The 19,736-nt window shown below is 50.8% G+C and overlaps 3 protein-coding genes across 11 annotated transcripts in view; 1 reads left to right on the forward strand and 2 right to left on the reverse strand.

The window, feature by feature from the left end:
* ZNF775 (zinc finger protein 775) overlaps nt 1-19,736 on the reverse strand; it is a 59,624-nt gene that overhangs the window by 27,833 nt on the left and 12,055 nt on the right. The gene's annotated exons all lie outside the window — the stretch shown is intronic.
* REPIN1 (replication initiator 1) overlaps nt 1-19,736 on the reverse strand; it is a 36,392-nt gene that overhangs the window by 4,612 nt on the left and 12,044 nt on the right. For 2 of the 9 annotated variants that reach the window (XM_070046289.1, XM_070046288.1), the window contains exon 1: nt 584-745. The exons of 2 other annotated variants lie outside the window; for them this stretch is intronic. In XM_070046289.1, coding sequence (XP_069902390.1) covers nt 584-622 — 39 coding nt within the window. In that variant the 5' untranslated portion in view covers nt 623-745. Of the gene's footprint in view, nt 1-27; nt 529-583; nt 746-19,736 lie in introns of those variants that run through there. 5 more of the 9 variants (XM_030854153.3, XM_070046291.1, XM_070046292.1 and 2 more) reach the window with 5 other exon arrangements.
* On the forward strand, nt 16,292-19,515 carry RARRES2 (retinoic acid receptor responder 2). The gene is made up of 6 exons (XM_030854179.2): nt 16,292-16,406; nt 17,331-17,528; nt 17,759-17,863; nt 18,800-18,895; nt 19,064-19,199; nt 19,397-19,515. Exons 2-5 carry the CDS (start codon nt 17,355-17,357, stop codon nt 19,187-19,189), a joined length of 501 nt encoding a protein of 166 aa, XP_030710039.1. The 5' UTR covers nt 16,292-16,406; nt 17,331-17,354; the 3' UTR covers nt 19,190-19,199; nt 19,397-19,515.

A 19,736-nucleotide genomic window follows, 5' to 3' on the forward strand; every position in this document is an offset into this window, starting at 1 on the left:
CTGCCCCACACCCCGCCTGGCAGTGACCTTAATGGATACTGGATTAATAAATGAACGTGCCCCCTTCACCAAGGAAGCACAGGGCCGCGTTTGAGGGTCATTTCCTCCACTGCTAAGGTCACAGCATGAATTATCCAGGCCGATGGCGAAAAGGCCGGCCTATGGCAGGAACTCTGGAATCCCTGCTTGCTCCCCTCCCCCCACCCTCCTCCCAGCAGGAATTCCAGGTCTGTTTCCCAGGGGGCTGCGCAGGCGAGCTCTGGTGACAAGGACTCGGTCAGAATCCGCTGGCGCGTGCTGGGTGGCAAACGGCCGTGGAGACCCCACACCCGCCTTCTGTATTCGCGCGTGTTCCCCCCGTCCACGTTCGCGGACACACTGCTCCGCGCTCCCCGAGGGGGCCCTTTCCGGTCCCCACGCAGAGCGCAGCTCGCGGAGCCTGTGCGCAGGTGCGCGGACTCGCCCCCCCATTCGGTCCAGCAGTGTGCCCCCCCCAAACAGCGCGCACTCGGTCACGCGCCCGGCAGGTAGGGCCGCCCCACCACGGGCCTGCGTGGAACCCCGCGACCTGCCCGGGTCGAACCTCTCTGGCGGGGAGCGCGGAGGCGCGTCGCGCGTCCATGAGGCCGGAAAGCCGGCGCCGGCGGCCGCGCTCCCCACCCCGCCGCGGCGACAGCAGCAGGTTCGAGTTCACCACTGCCAGGCCCGTGCCCAGCCCCCCCGCCGGTTCCCAGCGCCACGTGACTACAGGAGCTGCCGAGGGTCAGTCGCGGGCTCGGGCCGGCGGTCGCGGCCGGAGGGCGGGGCGGGCAGCGGGGCCGGCCGCGCGGGATCCCTCCCCCGCCCCCAGCGCCCCCTCGCGGCCCGGGCCTGGGTGGGGGCGGCCGCCGCGGGCCCGACTCCGTTGCCATGGCGACCACAGCCCGGATTTTCCGGGATGAGCCCGGCTCCAGTTTCCCGACCCTTTGTCCCAACGGAGGACGCACGTCCCTGGGCGACCGCGTGGTCAGCCTGCGGTCACTTGGCTAGATCCGGCTTCGCTGGCCTAAGCGCTCCTAGCTGGCCCGAGCCTTCGAGAGGGCGCCTCCCACCCCCGGGCCGCCCCCTCCTCTTCTCCTGCCACCTCGACCTTTGGCCGCGCCGCGGAACCTGATACCGCAGGGGCTGAGCCTGGCGGGGGGCGCGGCTGACCCGAAAGTCTGCCTTGTGGGTTGTTCAGAGCTGGAGGAAGGAAAGGCCCGATCGGGTGAACTTTGAAACGGGAATGCCCTCGCTTCCAGAAATTAGCGGAGCGCAGGCGTCCCGGCTTCCGCGGCCGCGGGGCGCGGGTCCGGGTCCGGGGCGCAGGGCGGTCCTCGTCCCCGGGGCGTTTCGCTTGGAAACGCACCGCAGCCAGTTGGCGAGTGTGGAGTCAGGTGCGAGTCTTGCGTTCGTGACTCATCGGCTAGCAGGTGGCCTTGGCTTTCCGCACGAAACACTTCCTTGATTTTCCAGGCTTGTACACTTTAACGTACTTTTATGTTTTGCAACACAGGCAACTTTCTAATTATACAATTATTTTTAAAGCACAAAATCTGGTGCATTAATAGGAAATGAAATACAAAAATCTCTCATACTTTACCTCCTAGAGTCAATTACACTTAATATCTTAGTATGTATTATCGGGCATTTTTTTTTAATGCTTATCTATGCTTGTTTGACGTTATTGGGATAATGCCTTACAAAGATGTATTCTGCCTTTTTCACTGAACAATACTGTGAATTTTCTGACATTTTATTAGATATTCTTTTTTTGATATTCTTTTATAACATGATTCTTAATCGCAGCATAAATGCACACAAATTTTCTGCTTTTCTGTATCATTGTGGATTCATGATACAGGAGCTGCCGAGGGTCAGTCAGCATATGCTTTTATTGCACATACTTGATTTAAAAATTCTGGAAGTGGGGAACTGATAGGTCAAAGGCAAAGTATATTTTTCAAATGTTTTCTAAACTATCTTCGAGGAAAATGTATTGGTTTTCTTTTGAGAAATGCCCCTTTTTCCATATCCTTGAAAACACAGGCTATTTTTTCAAATTTAATTTAAAGTTGTTATTTCTCATTGTTTTGAATGTTGTTTCTTTAATTACTAGTTAACTGGCTTGTTTTTTCACGTAGTTATTTATTAACTGTTTGTATTTTCTCTTGTGTGAATTTGCTTTTGTCCCTTTGCCCACTTTTCTATTTGTCCATTTTAAAAAGTTGGGAAATTGACTCCTGCATATATATCTGAAGAAAACGAAAACATTAATTCAAAAAGATACATGCACCCCAATGTTCATAACAGCATTATTTACAATAGCCAAGATACAGAAGCATCCTAAGTGTCCATCAGCAGACAAATGGATAAAGAAGTTGTGGTGTACATATACAGTGGAATACTACTCAGCCATAAAAGAATGAAATGTTGCCATTTGCAACATGGAGGATATTATGCTTAGTGAAATAAACAGAGAAAGACAAATGCTGTATGTTATCACTTATATGTCAAATCTAAAAAAAACACACAAACTAGTGAATATAACAAAAAAGAAGCAGACTCACAGATATAGAGAACAAACTAGTGGTTACCAGCAGGGAGAGGGAAGGAGGGAGGGCAAGATAGGAGTAGGGGGTTAAGAGGTATAAACTATAAGAGGTATAAAATAAATAAGCTACAAGGATACCTTGTACAGCACAGAGAATGTAGCCAATATTTTACAATAACTATAAATGGAGTATAATCTATAAAAATTTTGAATCACTGTGTTGTACACTTGAAACTAATATGATATTGTAAATCAACAACACCTCAAAAAAAGTTGGGAAATTGGTTTTACAATATTTCACATTGTTTGGGGGACACTCCTTATACAGTAAAAAGCCTTTCATGGTTTCTGCCTTCGGTGTTATGTTTAGAGCACCCACACCATCCCTCCCCAAATGAAATTTTATGCTTGTATTTTTGTCACAGAAAGTAAGTTTTAATATCTAGTAGTGTAAGTACTCCCCCTATGACACAGGTTCCTTTTTTTCCCCACAACTTTCTTGGCTAAAATCACTCTCTTATTGCCTCTCGCCTTCTGAGATGGCCCACACTCTGTGGAGTATGTTTCTCTCTAAATAAATCCACTTCTCACCTAAAAAATTAAATCACTCATTAACCTTCCAAATGAACTTTAGAATTTCTTGTCAATATTTTAAAATGTTTCTTGACATTATTTTAAAAATCCACTTGAAGAGATTTAAGATTCATGTCCCTCCGTTGGTTCGGGTCTTATTTTACCTCTCACAGTCAAGTTTTCTTATTTGTAGATTAAATAGTATAACTTTTGTACTTTTCCTGTAATAAAATTTACAAATATGAAAAAAACTTTGTCAGATACTTTGTCAGAGCTTTAAGGTTCAGAAAATATGGTAGACTGTATATTGTAGCATGTAGGTCAAGTTTGGTGGTTACAGAAGAATGGATTTTTCTACGAGTGCAATCAGAAGATATTCGAGTTTTTACCTAAATACTTAGTAATAATAGTTAATATTTAGGGAGTCCTTATTTTCTGTCAGACATGGTGATAAACTTTTCACATATGTATCTCATTTAATCCACTTAACCCTAGGAAACATACTCTTCTAGTGCTCATTTTACAAATCAAACAACTGAGACTCAGAGATGTTGAGAAGTTTGCCCAACGCCACACAGCTGGATCATGGCTGATAGGAACCTGGCCTCACTTTTCACCACTAAAGTTGTGTGTCTGGGAAAAGCACCAAGTGCTGAGCCCAGCACAGAGTAATTGTGAAATGCCTCTTAGTTCATGGGTAAATGTGGCACGTCAGTGCTCCTGGATATAATACATTCCAGCAAGAACCCTCCAGGGGAATTCCTTCACAGACACACAAAGTGCCTTCATCTGTCTGTCATCGTCTCTCTGAGCAGAAAGGCTCTTCCTTTAAACAACGCCTTAACTACTCCCCAGTCCCCAGCCCCCACTAGAAGTGTCCTCATGCCCCGTTAGGAATTATCCACCTGCTGTACTTTGCTCTTTTGGCAAAGACAAAGGACACTAAGTATAGAACGACGGGGCCTTCACTCTGCAGAGAGAAAATGCAAAGGAGTGGTGAGGGATTCCTGAGCCTTTATGCCAGTCAGAGATTCTAGGCCTTGGTATTCAGGACTTCACCCCTCAGTATGCCTTAGAGAGGGATGTGGCGAGGGACGGTGCTGTGACCGGCCAAACGGTCAAATGGCCGAGCCCCATGCAGATTGCCTCAGCTTTGACGCGCCTGCAAGAGAAAGATAGGGCTGTACAGGGTCAGGGGCCCACTGGACAGGGAAACTTGAGAGGGGCCCTGGGAGGGTCCCTCTTCCCCTCCAGCAGTACCTGACACCCCCCCCCCCCCCCGCCCACTACCGGATTAGATGGCAAAGTAGGTGGGTTTGCCAGGGGATGAGGGGAACGATGTCTCCAGAAATCCTCTGTGAAGATGTTACTGAACCAGACTTGGGTCCACTCGCCTGCTCAAAAAACCCAAACTCCCCGCACCTCGGGGGCATGTGAAACTTTCCTGGCCGGGGATCAAACCCGCACCTCGGGGCATGTGAAACTTTCCTGGCAGGGGATCAAACCCGCGCCCCCTGCAGTGGAAGCCCAGATTCTTAACCACCCGACTGCCAGCGAAGCATTTTTAGAAGCCAGGTGAGGGAGGGGACTCGCAGGGTGTGTGATCAGCTGTGGACAAGTCTCTGGTTGACGGTGGTTAACAGGACGGTGTCACAGGGGTTAACACGATCAATCCTTAGGCTCCAGGAGGTCTGGGAGCTACGTGCTCATGGTCATCAAGTAGTTAAATGCTTGCATTTGGGGGATTTTAGCATCTGTAAGGCAACTCAGGAAATGTGCATCAGATACTGTAATCTAGGTACTTCGGGGAGGAGCTAAAGCAGAGGATATGGGGGAGGGGTCTGTCCCGGGAAGGCCCCATAGGGTCCTGCTCGGTTCCGAAACACCCAGGTATTGGTTAGCAGCAGTCCTGTATCTACAAGAGGGAAAACTGCATCTATGTCACAGATAGCCTGTGCCTGTCTTCCCCACAGGACTCACTCATAACACCAGCAAATATTTAATCAGTGCCCACCATCTGCTGTGCCAGCTGCTGGGCCTACCGCGAGCCCGACAGAAATGGTGCTGCTGGCTCTCCACAGTGTGGGAGGGTATTGAGAGGAGCTGGTTTAGCGATGGAGGTATCTCTTGGGTTAGTACTTCGTATGAAACAAAACCAAATGCTTGTTGCTAATTTCTGAATGGATGACCAGGGGAGTGAGAGAGAAGAGAGGAAATCTTCCCTCCAGTGGGAACCGCCGTATTACTCACTCCGGCTTCAGACGGCCTCCCCAAGGCGGGTTTGGAACATCGCACAGAGTCATTCCCAGCGGTGGCGGACCGTGTGGGGAGGGGGCAGGAAGCACACGCACGCTGACCTCGGCGGGGCCACGTCTGCAGGGAGAGCCTCGCGCGGGTGCTGTCACCCATAGGTGCTCACGCAGCCTCGACCCCGGGAGCCCTCCCAGCTGCCCACCTGGAGAGAAAGCCCGACTGTCCAAGGCCGGCACCATGGGTGAAAGGAGCCTCTTCAGGAAGAGATCAAAGTGCTCCTCCTTCTGCAGTCCCCAAAATGTCCTTAAATGCAGGAACGTGGCCTGCAGGACCCAGGCAAGAACAGGCACTGTAAAGAAGCCCTAGATGGAGATCAAATGTCATCCCCCCAACTCTGCTGCACAAGACACTTCTGTTGCATATCTAGTTCCAGGAGTCCGGGGTTTTTTTGTTCTTTCTGTGGTTTTTTTGCGGTACGTGGGCCTCTCACTGTTGTGGCCTCTCCCGTTGCAGAGCACAGGCTCCGGACGCGCAGGCTCAGCGCAGGCTCAGCGGCCATGGCTCACGGGCCCAGCTGCTCCGCGGCACGTGGGATCTTCCTGAACCGGGGCACGAACCCGTGTCCCCTGCATCGGCAGGCGGACTCTCAACCACTGCGCCACCAAGGGAGTCCAGGAGTCCTTTTTTTCGTTTTGTTTTGCTTTTTTATAAATTTATTTATTTTATTTTTATTCATTTCTGGCTGCATTGGGTCTCCGTTGAGGTGCGCGGGCTTCTCATTGTGGTGGCTTCTCTTGTTGCGGAGCACGGACTCTAGGTGAGTGGGCTTCAGTAGTTGTGTCTCACGGGCTCAGTAGTCGTGGCTCGCGGGCTTAGTTGCTCCGCAGCATGTGGGATCTTCCTGGACCAGGGCACGAACCGTGTCCCCTGCATTGGCAGGCAGATGGATTCTTAACCACTGCGCCACCAGGGAAGCCCCCAGGAGTCCGTTTTTTTGGAAAGGAAAAGAACATAGTGGGTCAAAAGGAAACCAGGTTGCCCGCAGCGAGAGCCTCTCCTGCCACCTGCTGCTCCTGGCCCCTTCTGGCCGCCCGGAGCCTGGCCTCCCGGACCATTTGATCCTTTTAAACAGAGATCAGGTTGCTCACTCCACATTTTGACGACATAGCAAAGGGCTGCCGCGGCCTCTAAGGTTCCGCCTGGTCTGACCGCCTGCCAGCCCCTCCGCGCAGCCACAGAAGCTGCATCCCACCGTAGGGCCTTTGGAGTTGCTGTTTCATCCGCCTGGGACGCCCTCCCTCCTGCTCTTTATAGGCGGCACTCCTTCACTTTGTTCAGATTTGGACTCAAGTATCCTCTCCTCAAAACATGCGCCCCGATGACCTTCTCTCTCCTCCGTACTCCCACCCGGGTGAGGAGGTCCCTGATGCCACTGGGACAAATTGCCCCAAACTCGGTGGCTTAAGACAACGCACATTTATTCTCTTACGGTTCCGGATGTCAGAAGCCCCAGATCAGTTTCACTGGGTGGACGTCGAAGTGTCAGCAAGGCCACGTTCCCTGCAGAGGCTCTAAAGGAGAAACTGTTGGCCTGTCTTTTCCAGCTTCTAGAGCTGACTGTGTGTATTCTGTGTCTCAGGGCTCCCTCCTCCGTCCTCAAAGCCAGGAGGGTAGCATCTTGCTTCAGTTCTCACATCTGTCTCTGCTGTAGTCAGATCTCCCTCTGCCTTCCTCTTACGAGGACACCTCTGATTACACTTAGGGGCCACCCAGATAATCCAGGATAATTGTAAGGGAAGACGCAAGTTAAAACTAAGAAAAGTAAGTCTTAATTCTCCCTGGTACAAAAAGGGAAAAACTCTCCCCGCCCTTCCCTAAGAGCATTTTCTTTAGAAAACTTCTAATTGGAAGTTCTTTCTCTGCCCCTTTGAGGTGCATGTAAATCTTTTTAAAGCTCACTAAGCCTCTTGCCGGCTTTACAACCCAGGACTGCCTTTCTCGAGGACCTGGGAGCCGTCTCTCCGAAATGCAAACATCAAGGGAACAGCGGCCAGTGTCCCCGGCCCGTGGGAGGTGGGAGCCTAACTCTCCAGCAGCACCGGGCTAGGGGCTGCAAACCTCCTCCGTCACCAGGATACAACAAGTGGATGTTTCCTTTGCATAAAGGCAATTAGCTATCACGGGTGGCCTCCCAATTCCAGGCGAATTTAGGGTGAACTGTGTGTGACAAACGGTCAAGTCCTCTTACCCGAGGACTGGCGATGCTTTCCCTGAAGAACACATGTGCAGTGGGGTCGCATCTGCTGGGCTATAAAATAGGGTGAGGACTTCCCTGGTGGTGAAGTGGTTAAGAATCCACATGCCAATGCAGGGGACACGGGTTCGATCCCTGGTCCGGGAAGATCCCACATGCCACGGAGCAACTAAGCCCGTGCACCACAACTACTGAGCCTACACTCTAGGGCCCAGGAGCCACAACTACTGAAGCCCGTGCGCCTAGAGCCCGCGCCCCGCAACAAGAGAAGCCACCACAATGAGAAGCCCGTGCACCGCAACAAAGAGTAGCCTCTGCTCGCTGCAACTAGAGAAAGCCCACGCGCAACAACAAAGACCCAACACAGCCAAAAAAAAGAATTAGGGTGAAATTTCTTTCTGTCTTTGCCATCTCTTAGTGCATTGCCTGTGACGTGCTTATCCAATAATACAGCTGTTTTCTTTCTCTCCTACCTTTGTGCAGGGCTTTTCTGGGTAGGCAGGAGATTTTCTTTTCAATTTTATTTCCCTGACATAATCTCCCCATCTCAAAATTCTTAGGTTAATCACGTCTGCAGTCCTTTTTGCCATATAAAGGAACATTCACGGGTTCTAGGGATTAGGGCCTGAGCAGGGACTGAAGCCTGGACAGGGATTAGAGCCATTATTCAGCCCACCATCCACTCCTACCCCATCACCTTCTAGTCCCCCTACTCAACTTTATTGCTCTTCGTAAGTCTTATCACCTACCTGAAATTATTTGGATGTGTATTCAGTTAGATAGTTTTTGTCTAGTTACCCAGCACAATGTAAGCCACGTGAAGGCAGGGATTGAGCTGTCTTTTTTAACCACCGCGTAGCCACAGCCCCTAGAAATGTGCCAGCCCCTGGCAGGAGCTCCATGAGTGTTTGTGGACCAAATGGAAGAGGAAATACGAGTTCTTCATCCCATGGTGAAGCGAGCTGGATTAGACCACTCGGAGCTGCCGAAAGAGCAGCCCCAGCCAATTATCAGCCAGTGAACTTCAAACCTCCTCCCTCGGCTACTGCTTGTTAAGCAGGCGATGGAGTCGGACAGAACTTTTAGGGAGACAGAAAAAAACACTTTTTCTTACAGAAAAATTCCAATCGGTATGTGAGTGAGGCAAAGAACAAGGAACCTGGGAGAAAACTTCAGTCCATAGCTCTCCCACTGGAAGGGCTCTGATTGTGGGCAGCAGTGCCTTGAACATATTCCTTTATCTCGAACATTATTGCAGAATAACTGGAGGGCAGGAATCCTTAGGGAACCTCTGACACGGCCAGTCGCATGTGCAGCAGCGGGGAGGGTGCCCCATGCTCGGGAGACCACGACTACCACCCGCTAGGGGTTTGGTCTTAGGACCACACATCGCCAGGAGAAGCTGCCACAGATCACCTTGGTGTGTCAGCCGAGAGAGAAAGTACTCGCTGTCCCCTAGAAATCGACATTTTTACCCTTTCAAGGTCAAATCTCATCTATGTCTTTTGTACTCCAGACTGGCATCAGGCTGTCTCTTCTTCAACTAAATTCAAAAGATGGACTTAGAGGCCAGTGTGTATCCGTTCTTGGTTTAAAATCTACTACAAGCCAAGCTTGATTTGGAAACGCAAGACAATTCTAAACAGAATCTCTGTGAAGCCTGTGATTTAGCAGAAGCAGGTGTATTTTCAAGTGTTTTGTTTCCTGTGAGTGCCATGTGCTGCTGTTTGTGAACTCCATCTGTACCTGTTCACCAAATAACAAAAATGCTGCCTCTAACCTCAGCTCATTCCTACCCAGACTCCTCTTGAAAAAAACCACGCGAGGTAGTTGGAGGGATCAGAGTGTAAACCTGGCTTCAACCTGATGCCTTCTGATCGGCTCCAGGATCAAATCCGGGTCACAGTTAGATGTGGTGCCTCCGGAGTTGGCCCGTGAAGTCTCTGATGTTCTCAGAACTGGTTTGCCTTCGCTGTCTCAAAACATGAGAAGAGAGTTTCCCCTTACCAGGATTTCAGGTTTATTTTGGGGGTGTTATGAGAAATTAAAACAATATAGCATGTTTAACTACTGCACAGTAACATTCTATTAAGTTACTACATCCAACAAATAATATACCAAGTAAAATTCATTTTAAAAAAGAACACTTGAGGGCTTCCCTGGTGGCGCAGTGGTTGAGAGTCCGCCTGCCGATGCAGGGGACACGGGTTCGTGCCCCGGTCCGGGAAGATCCCACATGCTGCAGAGCGGCTGAGCCTGCGCGTCCGGAGCCTGTGCTCCGCAGCGGGAGAAGCCACAACAGTGAGAGGCCCGCGTACCGCAAAAAAACAAAACAAAACAAAACAAACACTTGAAAAGTATTTAATTTCAGGGATTCCCTGGCGGTTCAGTGGTTAGGGCTCCGCGCTTCCACTGCCGGGGGCCCAGGTTCAATCCCTGGTCGGGGGAACTAAGATCCCACAAGCCACGCGGCGCGGCCAAAACACAAACAAAAAAACTGTTTAATTTCATAGTATCTAAACTACCCTATGTGCCTTCCACTGGCTGAGATGCGGCTTATCCCTGCTGTGCGCTGGTTTAGGGTCATAACAAACATGCATATGATATATGAATACAAAACCACTGCAACAAATTGGCGTGATTTATGGGTCAGATGGAGTTAAGAGAAGTTCTTAGGATTAAATCAGGGACCAAAAAGTGATGATAGGCTACCGCAAGTATGTAAGAAAAATAGTTCCACAGCCTTGTTATTTAAAAAAATAGGGAATTGTTAAGGGCAAAGACCTAGCTGGTGCTCACCATCGCCATCTAGTGGTAGATCATGGAGTGCCGTCTAATGGGCTCCTTGGTATCTGTTGGACATTCAGCTTGATATTTGCCTTCTGACCACTCCGATTTAGGAAAATATTTTGCACTCATGAAGCGTCTTTTTAAATGTATTTGATAAAGGTGCAAGTTCATTTTATTAGTTTTCTGAATTTCCTTTAAAGCCTCATCATAATGGTATGTTACATTAATGGTAAAGTGCATCCCAAGTCTTAGGACGTGGACTCTGCTGGAGACCACAGGCTTTGCTCTGTAAAAATGGAATCAGGTGAGTGCAATGGCCCAAATGAGAGCAGAAGGGCAAAGTCAAAGTCCCCATGCTAATGATGGCTCTCAGCCCCCTGACCCCACTTGGCACCCAGAACACAACCAGCCTAGCACTACTCACAAGCAAAAGCTCACAGGACTCTTGGAAAAATTGGACGGCTACAAAGAAAAGACCTATGGATAATACCAACACTGGGGATCATTCAAACAATAACAAAAAATCAGGCTTACTACCCGATCGCCCTACAGTGCAGTCCGCCAGTTGACAGGGCCCCAGACTTTCCACAAAACTTTCAAGTGGGCATTTGAGGAATGCTTCCGACACGAAAGACCAAAACTATGAGCTGAAATAAGGAGCAGATAGAACTTTTTAAAAGAAATCCCATAAATACAGCATGGTATTTTTAAATAGGAAAGAGCTTTTGACACTAAAAAACACTGAAATTTTAATTTAAAAGTTCAATAAAAGGTATGAAAGATAAGGTCAAGAATATCACATTACTAAAATCAGAAATGAAAGTGGAGACATTACTACTGATCTGACAGAAATAAAAAGTATTATGAGAGTACTACGAACAATTGTATGCCAACAAATTGGATAACAGATGAAATGGACAAATTTCTAGAAACATAAAACCTACCAAGAGTAAATCACAAAGAAATAGAAAATCTGAATAAACCTATAACTGGCAAGGAGATTGAGTCAGTAATCAAAAATATCCCAATGAAGAAAAGCCCAGGACCAGATGGCTTCACTGGTGAATTTTATCAAACATTTTAAAGAAGTAATATGAATTATTCTCAAACTTTTCCAAAATATTGAAGAGGAGGGAACACTTCCTAAATAATTCGATGAAGCCAGCATTGCCCTGATACCAAAGCCAGAAAAAAAAAAAAAAAACCTGCAAGAAAACTATAGACCAATATCCCTTATGAACATTGATGCAAAAGAAAAAACCTCAACAAAATATTAGCAAACAAAATTCAGCAGCTCTTAAAAGGATTATACACTATGACCAAGTGAGATTTATTCTTGGTACTTTCAAGATATTTCAACATATTAAAATCCACCAATTTAATAAACCACAATAACAGAATGAAGAAAAAAAATACATGGGGAATTACCAGGCGGTCCAATGGTTAGGACTCTGCGCTTTCACTGTGGAGGGCTCGGGTTCAATCCCTGGTCAGGGAACTAAGATCCCACAAGCCTTGCATGCAGCGTGGCCAAAAAACAAACAAAAGCAAACAAACAAAACAAAACCCACATGATCATCTCAACTGAAGCAGAAAAAGCATTTGACACAATTCAATACCCTTTCATGATAAAACCACTCAACAAACCAGTAATAGAGGGAAACTACCTCAACTTAATAAAAGCCATATTTGAGAAACCCATAGTGAACATCATACTCAAATGGCAAAAAACTGAAAGTTTTTCCTCTAAGATCAGGAACAAGGCACGGCTGTCTGTTTTTACCATTTCTATTCAACAAAGTACTGGAAGTTCTAGCCAGAGCAACTGGACAACAGAAGCAATAAACAGATAAGCTGAACGTCAAGAAAATTGAAACCTTTGTGCATCAAAGTACACTATGAACAGAGTGAAAAAGCAACCCATAGAATGGGAGAGTATTTGCAAATCCTATATCTGATAGGAACTAACATCCAGAATATATAAAGAGCTCCTACAACTCAACAACAAACAAACAAGTTAAAATATGGTCAAAGGAGTTTCATAGTGATTTGTCCAAAGAAGGTATACGAATGGCCAAAGAGCACAAAAGAGTAACCAAAAGGAACAGGAAGATTTGAAAAAGAAGCAAATAGAATGTCTAGAAAATTTTTAATGGAACCTAAAATTTAATAGAATGATTAAAAGCAGATTACACATAACTGAAGCAGAAATTAGTACACCTGGTAAATAATGAATGAAAGATTTAACCAGAATGCAGCACGTAGAATAAAGAGATGAAAAATAAAAAAATACAGAAGGGATTAGGAGATAAGGAAGCTAGAGTGAGAGGGTCTAACAAGCATCTGATCAAAATTTCAGAAGGAAATATTAGGAAGAATGTGGGAAAGGAACTATAAGGCATAATTCAGAGAGTTCCCTGGTTTTTTGTTTTGTTTTGTTTTGTTTTGCGGTACGCGGGCCTCTCACTGTTGTGGCCTCTCCCGTTACTACGCGGGCCTCTCACTGTTGTGGCCTCTCCCGTTACGGAGCACAGGCTCCGGACGCGCAGGCTCAGCGGCCATGGCTCACGGGCCCAGCCGCTCCGCGGCATGTGGGATCTTCCCGGACCGGGGCACGAACCCGTGTCCCCTACATCGGCAGGCGGACTCTCAACCACTGCGCCACCACAGAAGCCCTCCCAGGTTTTAAAAACAAGAGTGTGTGGAACTTCCCTGTGGTCCAGTGGTCAAGACTTCACCTTCCAATGCATGGGGCTGCTGGTTCGATCCTTGGTTGGGGAGCTAAGACTCCATATGCCTCGCGGCCAAAAAAACCAAAACATAGAACAGAAGCAATATTGTAACAAATTCAATAAAGACTTTAAAAAATGGTCCACATCAAAAAATAAATAAAATAAATAAATAAAAAGAAGAATGTGAACTCAGAATTCTTTAGAGTAATTCTTCAGGCGGAAACCTGGAATTCCCTCCTGATACCCCTCTCCGTGGAGCCCACGTTTGGTCTATCATGAAACCCTTTTACTTCCCAGGCGCTCCACTTATCCGCCTGCTTTGCTCCATCTTCACCACCCCCATTTCTGCCACGTTCATTGACAACTGCCTTTGTCTCCTACCGAGGGCGTCCTGCACCTGGACATGTCCCCTCTCGTCCACTCTCTACATACTTGCCAGGGTGAGTTTTCAAAAATGCTGTTTGTCTTGTGATTTTTAAACTTCTGAAAACGAATTTTACACTTTACGCAACAAATTACCCAGACGGTATGAAATTGTAAAAATACGAAGGGCATGCAGTTTCCTCACTTCCCTTTACTTCAGCCAGACAGTTCCTCTCCTCAGAGGCAACCGTTGCTACAAGTTTTTTGTTTTTCCTTCTAGAAATAGCCCACGCATTTATGAACATATATAGACACCATGGTTCATAATGAGCACTTGACATGTGGCCAGTGTGACTGAGGTGTTGGAATTTTCAAACAAGAGACCGATGTTTCCCACATTGCTTCATTCCACTGAATACTGAAAATATTTGGGCTCGCTTTTCTGAACGGACTCTGTGCAAGCGTCATGGACACAGTTGTTAAAATTGTTCGGTACTTAAGTGCAAATACTATGAAACATCAGCAGTTTAGGGGACTATTGAAAGGAGTAGGAGATCATGAATTTAAGAAGCTTTTCGTTGCCAACGCTCATTGGTTGAGTCATGGAAGGGTTTTACTAAGGTTTACTGCACTGTTAACGCCAAGATTTTCTTTTTTTTTTTTTTTAACGCCAAGATTTTCTTGAAACAAAAAAGAATGTTAACCAAATATTCAGCAATCAAAGATTTTAAATGTCAGTGTAAATGTTCTCACCAATATCACACTACGTATGATCAAGGTACGTCTGAAGCTCCAAAGAAAGGAAAAGTTCATTTGTGACCTGTCCAGACAAATATAAGAATTTCAAATTAAATCTTTTACTAATAGAGATCAATAATTATGACTTTGCATACTTTTCTCACATGAATCAATACGTAAAGGGTTTTAATTACAGTAGACAGCATGATGTAAATTGGCTGCAAAATTTACAAAAATTGAAGAATAGTTTGTCGATTTGATACATTTATAGTTGCTTTTGAATTCATGCAATATTCTTTTGAATTTATGTCAATTATTCAAAAGAATAATACAAATGATACAAAAAGTAGTGAATGTACCTAACTCAGACAGGTGTAGTTTTGAAAGTGATATGCTTTTGCTTCAAGGTCAAATTGATTCTCTGAAAAAACATACACTGGCTTTTCTCTGTGGCAGCAAACATTAAAGGAAAATGTTTTAGGTACTCAGTTCGGTTATTGGAGAACTTTGCCAGAACGACTCGGATATGTGAATCTCCACTTTCAACTGTGATGCCCGGGAGTATCATTAACCACTACTAAGTAGCTAAGTGCTGTCACCGCTCCCCTGGGCTGGGACGTGTCACCTGGTGCTGAGCTCACGGATGTGCGTTAAGTAGCCCCTTCACATGTCCCCACCCGTGACTGCCCTGCAGTGCGGTTGCCCGCCCCTCACGTTCCTTTCACCCAAAGGGAACTTGGTCTCGCTGTGTGACCTACACTGTATTTGCACCCAGCCCCCGGCCTCCTTCCTTGCCGGCTGCCACCAAGCTGCGCCAAGCCTCCCTTGCCCCCCCAGGCCTCCTACGGCCCCTACCAAAGGCAGGAGGACTTCTGTCCCAGCTTGTCCTCAGCTCAAAGTTTTCTCTGGTCACCCACCCCCAGGACGTCCCCCAGCACGAGGCCCTGGGCTGGGGAATGTGTTCTGCATGCCTATTGTCTCTCTAGCCCCCACCTCGGAAGCTCCTGGAGAACAAAGACCCCAGCTCTCATCTCTGCTTAATGATCGTCCACAGCTCACAGATGGGACTGAAATGTCGATGGTGGGATTTCAGCCACCAGAACTGGCTAACTGAAGCCAAGGATCTTTCTGGCGCCCCCAGAGCACACTGCAAAGGAAGGTTTCAGCTCCACGTGGAGAATCCTGGCAGGCGTACATAGGGAAGGGAAGAAAAAGTTGTGCCAAACACTGGGTCATCTGGCACTTTCCACTTTGCTCATTTAATCCTCAAAACAACCCCTAAATGTAGGGTCTCTGACCCCCCCCTCACAGAGAAGGGAGCAGAAGTTCCAGGGATTTGGGCAGTTAAATGAGGTCCTCTCTGTGGGAGATCAGCCCTGGTGGCGGACACACCAAGTCCCAGAGCTTGTTCTTATTTGCTCAGGACCAGCAGGAGTTGGGACCCCTGTCTTCCCTGACTCCCCATCAGCCTTGTGAATCCCACCTCACCCTTCACCCACATGAGACGCTGCAGTCTGTCGCCACCATGGGTGGGACGTGATCCTTCACGACTGGACACGTTTGCTGGTGTTGGAGGTGGTCAGACCCCAGAGTCACCTCTAAGGAGACGCCTTCCCTCTCAGAGCGGCTTTAGGGCGCGGGAAGCAGGGGGAGGGATCAAATGACTCAAGGTCTCATGTGGTTTTGAGGATGTCTGTGTTTCTGGCAAGAATTTCCTGAAATCCGTGTCTCGGGGATGCGAGGGACTGGTCGCCCGGGAAGGGCCTAAGGAAAGGGTAGCCCTACCTGGGGGGCAGGGCAGTCCCACATCCCGCTGCGAAGCCTGGCCAGCCGAGCCCAGCCGAGAAGGCCAACAGCTGGGGCTCCTCTGCGGGGGCAGCGGGAGTAGAGGGGAGGGGAGGGTGGGATGGGGAGGGAAGTCCCGGGAGGGCGGGCGGTCCTAGCGGGGGGGAGGAGCCTCAGCTGCTGGGAGCTGGAGGGGCCCAGGAGGTGGGAGGGGAGGAGATGGGGGCCGACCCGAGAGACGCCGGAGAGGGTGCCGGGAATAGGCTGACAGCCTGGCCAGGAGTAGGCCTCGGCCGTGGCCTCGGGAGGGGAAGCGTAGGAGAGACCCCAAGGCGCAAGAAAGGAGGTGAGGGGGGGAGAATGGCAGGACAGCTGGACGGGAGGATGGGGCGGGCAAAGGGCACAGCTCCAAAGGGCAAGATTGGGCAACTTGTCTGTGGGCCCTCGCTTCACGGCGAGACCCTGGTCGCTTTTCACCGCGGGGGTCTCAGTTTCCACATCTGTGGCCTTCTGGTCCCAAGAAGACTGTACAGGCAGAGTTCCCGGGGAGGGTCCAGCCCTCAGGAGACCCCAGTCATGGATTGCGGGAGGCGGGATCAGAGGGCTGGGAGAGGGCTGGTGGCGAAAGCTCCAGAAAAAACAGCTAGGGAGGGAGGGTCTGCTCTGGAAAGAAAGCCCTGGTGGGGCCGAGGCCCCCATTTCTGGGGTGGGGGGCTCGGAGGGCCAAGGGCACCGGGCCATTTCAGCACAGGGAGGGTTAAGCATCCTCCCACTTCCCACCCGCTCTGGGCCCCTCCCTCGTGTTTACGTCCTCCCCAAAATATTCAGCCTCCAGCTGGCCTCCATTCTGGGCCTGTCCCTCCCCACCTCCAGTAGGGGGGCGGGGGCCGCAGGCTGAGGGTCAGGGCCCGGGACCCCACAGAGCCAGCAGTCTGGGGACTGGAGTCAGAGAAGATGGGCCAGAAAAGCAGGGGAGGGCTGGAGGGGGCAACAGTGCTGCCCCCAAGGCTGGCCTGAGGACCACAGCCAACTCAGCACCTACCCAGGACAGGGCCAAAGCCGCCCTGAGCTGGACCTGGGAACAGTGGGGGCAGGGGAGGGGAGGGGAAGGGCCAGGGGAATACCAGGGGAATCTCTGCAAAGCGCCACTCCCTGTCCCTGCACCTCTGCCCAGAGCTCTACCAGATGTGGTCCCCAAGCCAGAGGGCCCGGGAGTTGGTGGCTCCGCGGGCTGGCACATGAGCTGAGGATCCACACATACCCTTCGCAGGGTCAGGGTGACTAAGGTGAAGCCATGTGGCAGCTGTTGCTCCCGCTGGCCCTGTGGCCGGGCGTGATGGGCTTGGGCAAGGATGAGCTCACGGCGGCCCAGCACCTGGGCCTGCAGGTGGCCCTGGAGGAGTTCCACAAGCATCCGCCCGTGCAGTGGGCCTTCCGGGAGACCGGTGTGGACAGTGCCATGGACACGGTGAGCGGCACCCCAGGGAGGGGAGGGGGGTGGTCGGCATGTTCCCAGGGAGGAGGTACAAAGGCGCTTGGGCCCCGGAGGCGCCCAGCTCTCCAGAGAAGGGCCAGCCAGCCCAGCCATCTCCAGGGACGTGCTGTCTCACGGTGGGGGGGAGGGAGGAGGGACAGGTCACGTCCAGGAAGGGCGCTGCCTGCTCAGCTGACTGCTGGCCTTCGTCTGTCTGTGGGTAGCCCTTCCCGGCCGGGACCTTTGTGAGGCTGGAGTTTAAGCTCCAGCAGACGAACTGCCGGAAGAAGGACTGGAAGAAAGCGGAGTGCAAGGTCAAGCCCAGAGGGGTGAGTGAAGGCACGTGCATGCGATGGGGCATGCGCTCAGCGCGGGGGTGTGCGACTGGGGTTCAGGAGGAGATCCAGCGAGAAGCCTCAGGTTGGGGACCCCAGGGCGGAGCAGCCTCCCTGGCAGCTGACTTGCCTGTCTCGGCTGGTGGTTGTGATGGTTGCAGGTGGGCTGGGGGCCTGGACAGGCAGGAGGAGGGACGGCTGGGCTACCCCCGAGGACACATGCTCTTCAGAGTGGGTCCACCTTCCATGCCATCCAAGTTCCTCTCTCAGGCTTCGCGTCACCGGTGGAAGAAGGCCATGGTATGGGCTTCGGGTGGTCCCCACCCTAGGCCTGGTGAATGCCCCATTTCCTGTGTGTTTTCAAGTGGAGATGGCCCAGCCCGGGCTGGTTCCTAACAGGGCTCGATTGTCATCAGCCACCTTGGGGGCAAAGTCACTGCCATGGGGGCGATCCTGGGGCCGGAACGCAACCATCTGGTGTCCAGTCTCAGCTCTGCCAACCACCAGCCCTGTTACTTCCCAGGTTCTCTGAAGGCCTCAGTTTCCTCCATCTGTTAAGGGAGGGACTGGATTATACGAGTGGTTTTCTAGACTTTTATACCAGGACCATTGTGTTCAAATCTTATAAGAAAATACAAATAAATATAACAGATGACAGCAGAGCAGCTCAGGTGGAAGTCAGGTGGGGAGAACCCACCTGGACGAGGACTCCCACCTACACACACGCGCGCGTGCGCACACACACTCACTCAGGGTTCATAGAAAACTGCAGGATGGTTTGACTTCCGAAATTGCCCGGTCTGAGGGTGGGCTGAGCCTGGAAGCACCTGGCCTGCCAGGGGAACCCCCGGCTCCCACTCTCACCCTCGGGGCCGCAGGCCTCCCCTCACTCACCCGTCTCCTCTCTGGGCTCTATGCGCCCCTCCCCAGAGAAAGCGGCAATGCCTGGCCTGCATCAAGCTGGGCCCTGAAGGCGAAGTCCTGGGCCGGATGCTCCACTGCCCCATGGAGACACAGGTTCAACAGGTAAGAGTGCGCGGAGGAGGGGGCAGAGGTTGGGGAGGGAGCTGGTGGACAGAAACGGCCTGTGGGAGAGGTCGGAGGCGGAAGCCTGCATGGAGGGGCGAGGAGGGCTCTGGGCCTGGGGGATGGGGGCGTGGAGGGGGCGCGGCCTGAGCGGTGCGGCTGCCGCAGGAGCTGCAGGAGCTGCAGGAGCGCCAGGAGGCCCAGTGCAGCAGGGTGGAGCGCGCCGGCGAGGACCCTCACGGCCACTACTTCCCCGGGCAGTTCGCGTTCTTCAAAGCCTTGCCCCCCAGCTGAGGCCTGACTGGTAGGTGGCCCGCCAGGAAGGAGGGAGGAAGGACTAGGCGGAGGCCAGCCAGGTGGGGCAGGGATGGAGAGGAGGCTGGAGCTGCGGCTGCGCTGTGGGAGGCAGGAGGAGAGGGGCCGGGAGCCTGAAGACAGCTGGGGCGGGGCCCAAACAGCCCCCGTCATACCCAGTCTTAGTTTCTCTTCCCTTCCCTCTAGAATTTCACCCGGCTTCCTGGAAGCAGCGTGAGGGAGGTTAACAAGTGAAAGCCCGCCCTCCCTTCTCTGCGCCCAGGGAGGACTGTCCCATTGTCCCTAATAAAAGTGCTCTAGAGCTGCGTTCTCTCCTCCCCTCGCATTCCTTCCCTCCCTCCTGAGAGCAGCGGGAGGAAAGGGCCCCAGTGCTCCAGCCTCACGGGGAGGAAGCAAAGCCCCGAGAGGGTGAGGGCGAGGGCGAGCACGATGCCTCCCATCAGAAGGACACCCAGTAAGCTGTGTGCTCCTCCTTCCCCAGGACAGGCCAGAGGCAGCAGGGACCCAGGCTCGTTTTCAGGGGCCC

Source organism: Globicephala melas, chromosome 9 (assembly GCF_963455315.2).
Source record: "Globicephala melas chromosome 9, mGloMel1.2, whole genome shotgun sequence".
NCBI lineage: Eukaryota > Metazoa > Chordata > Mammalia > Artiodactyla > Delphinidae > Globicephala > Globicephala melas.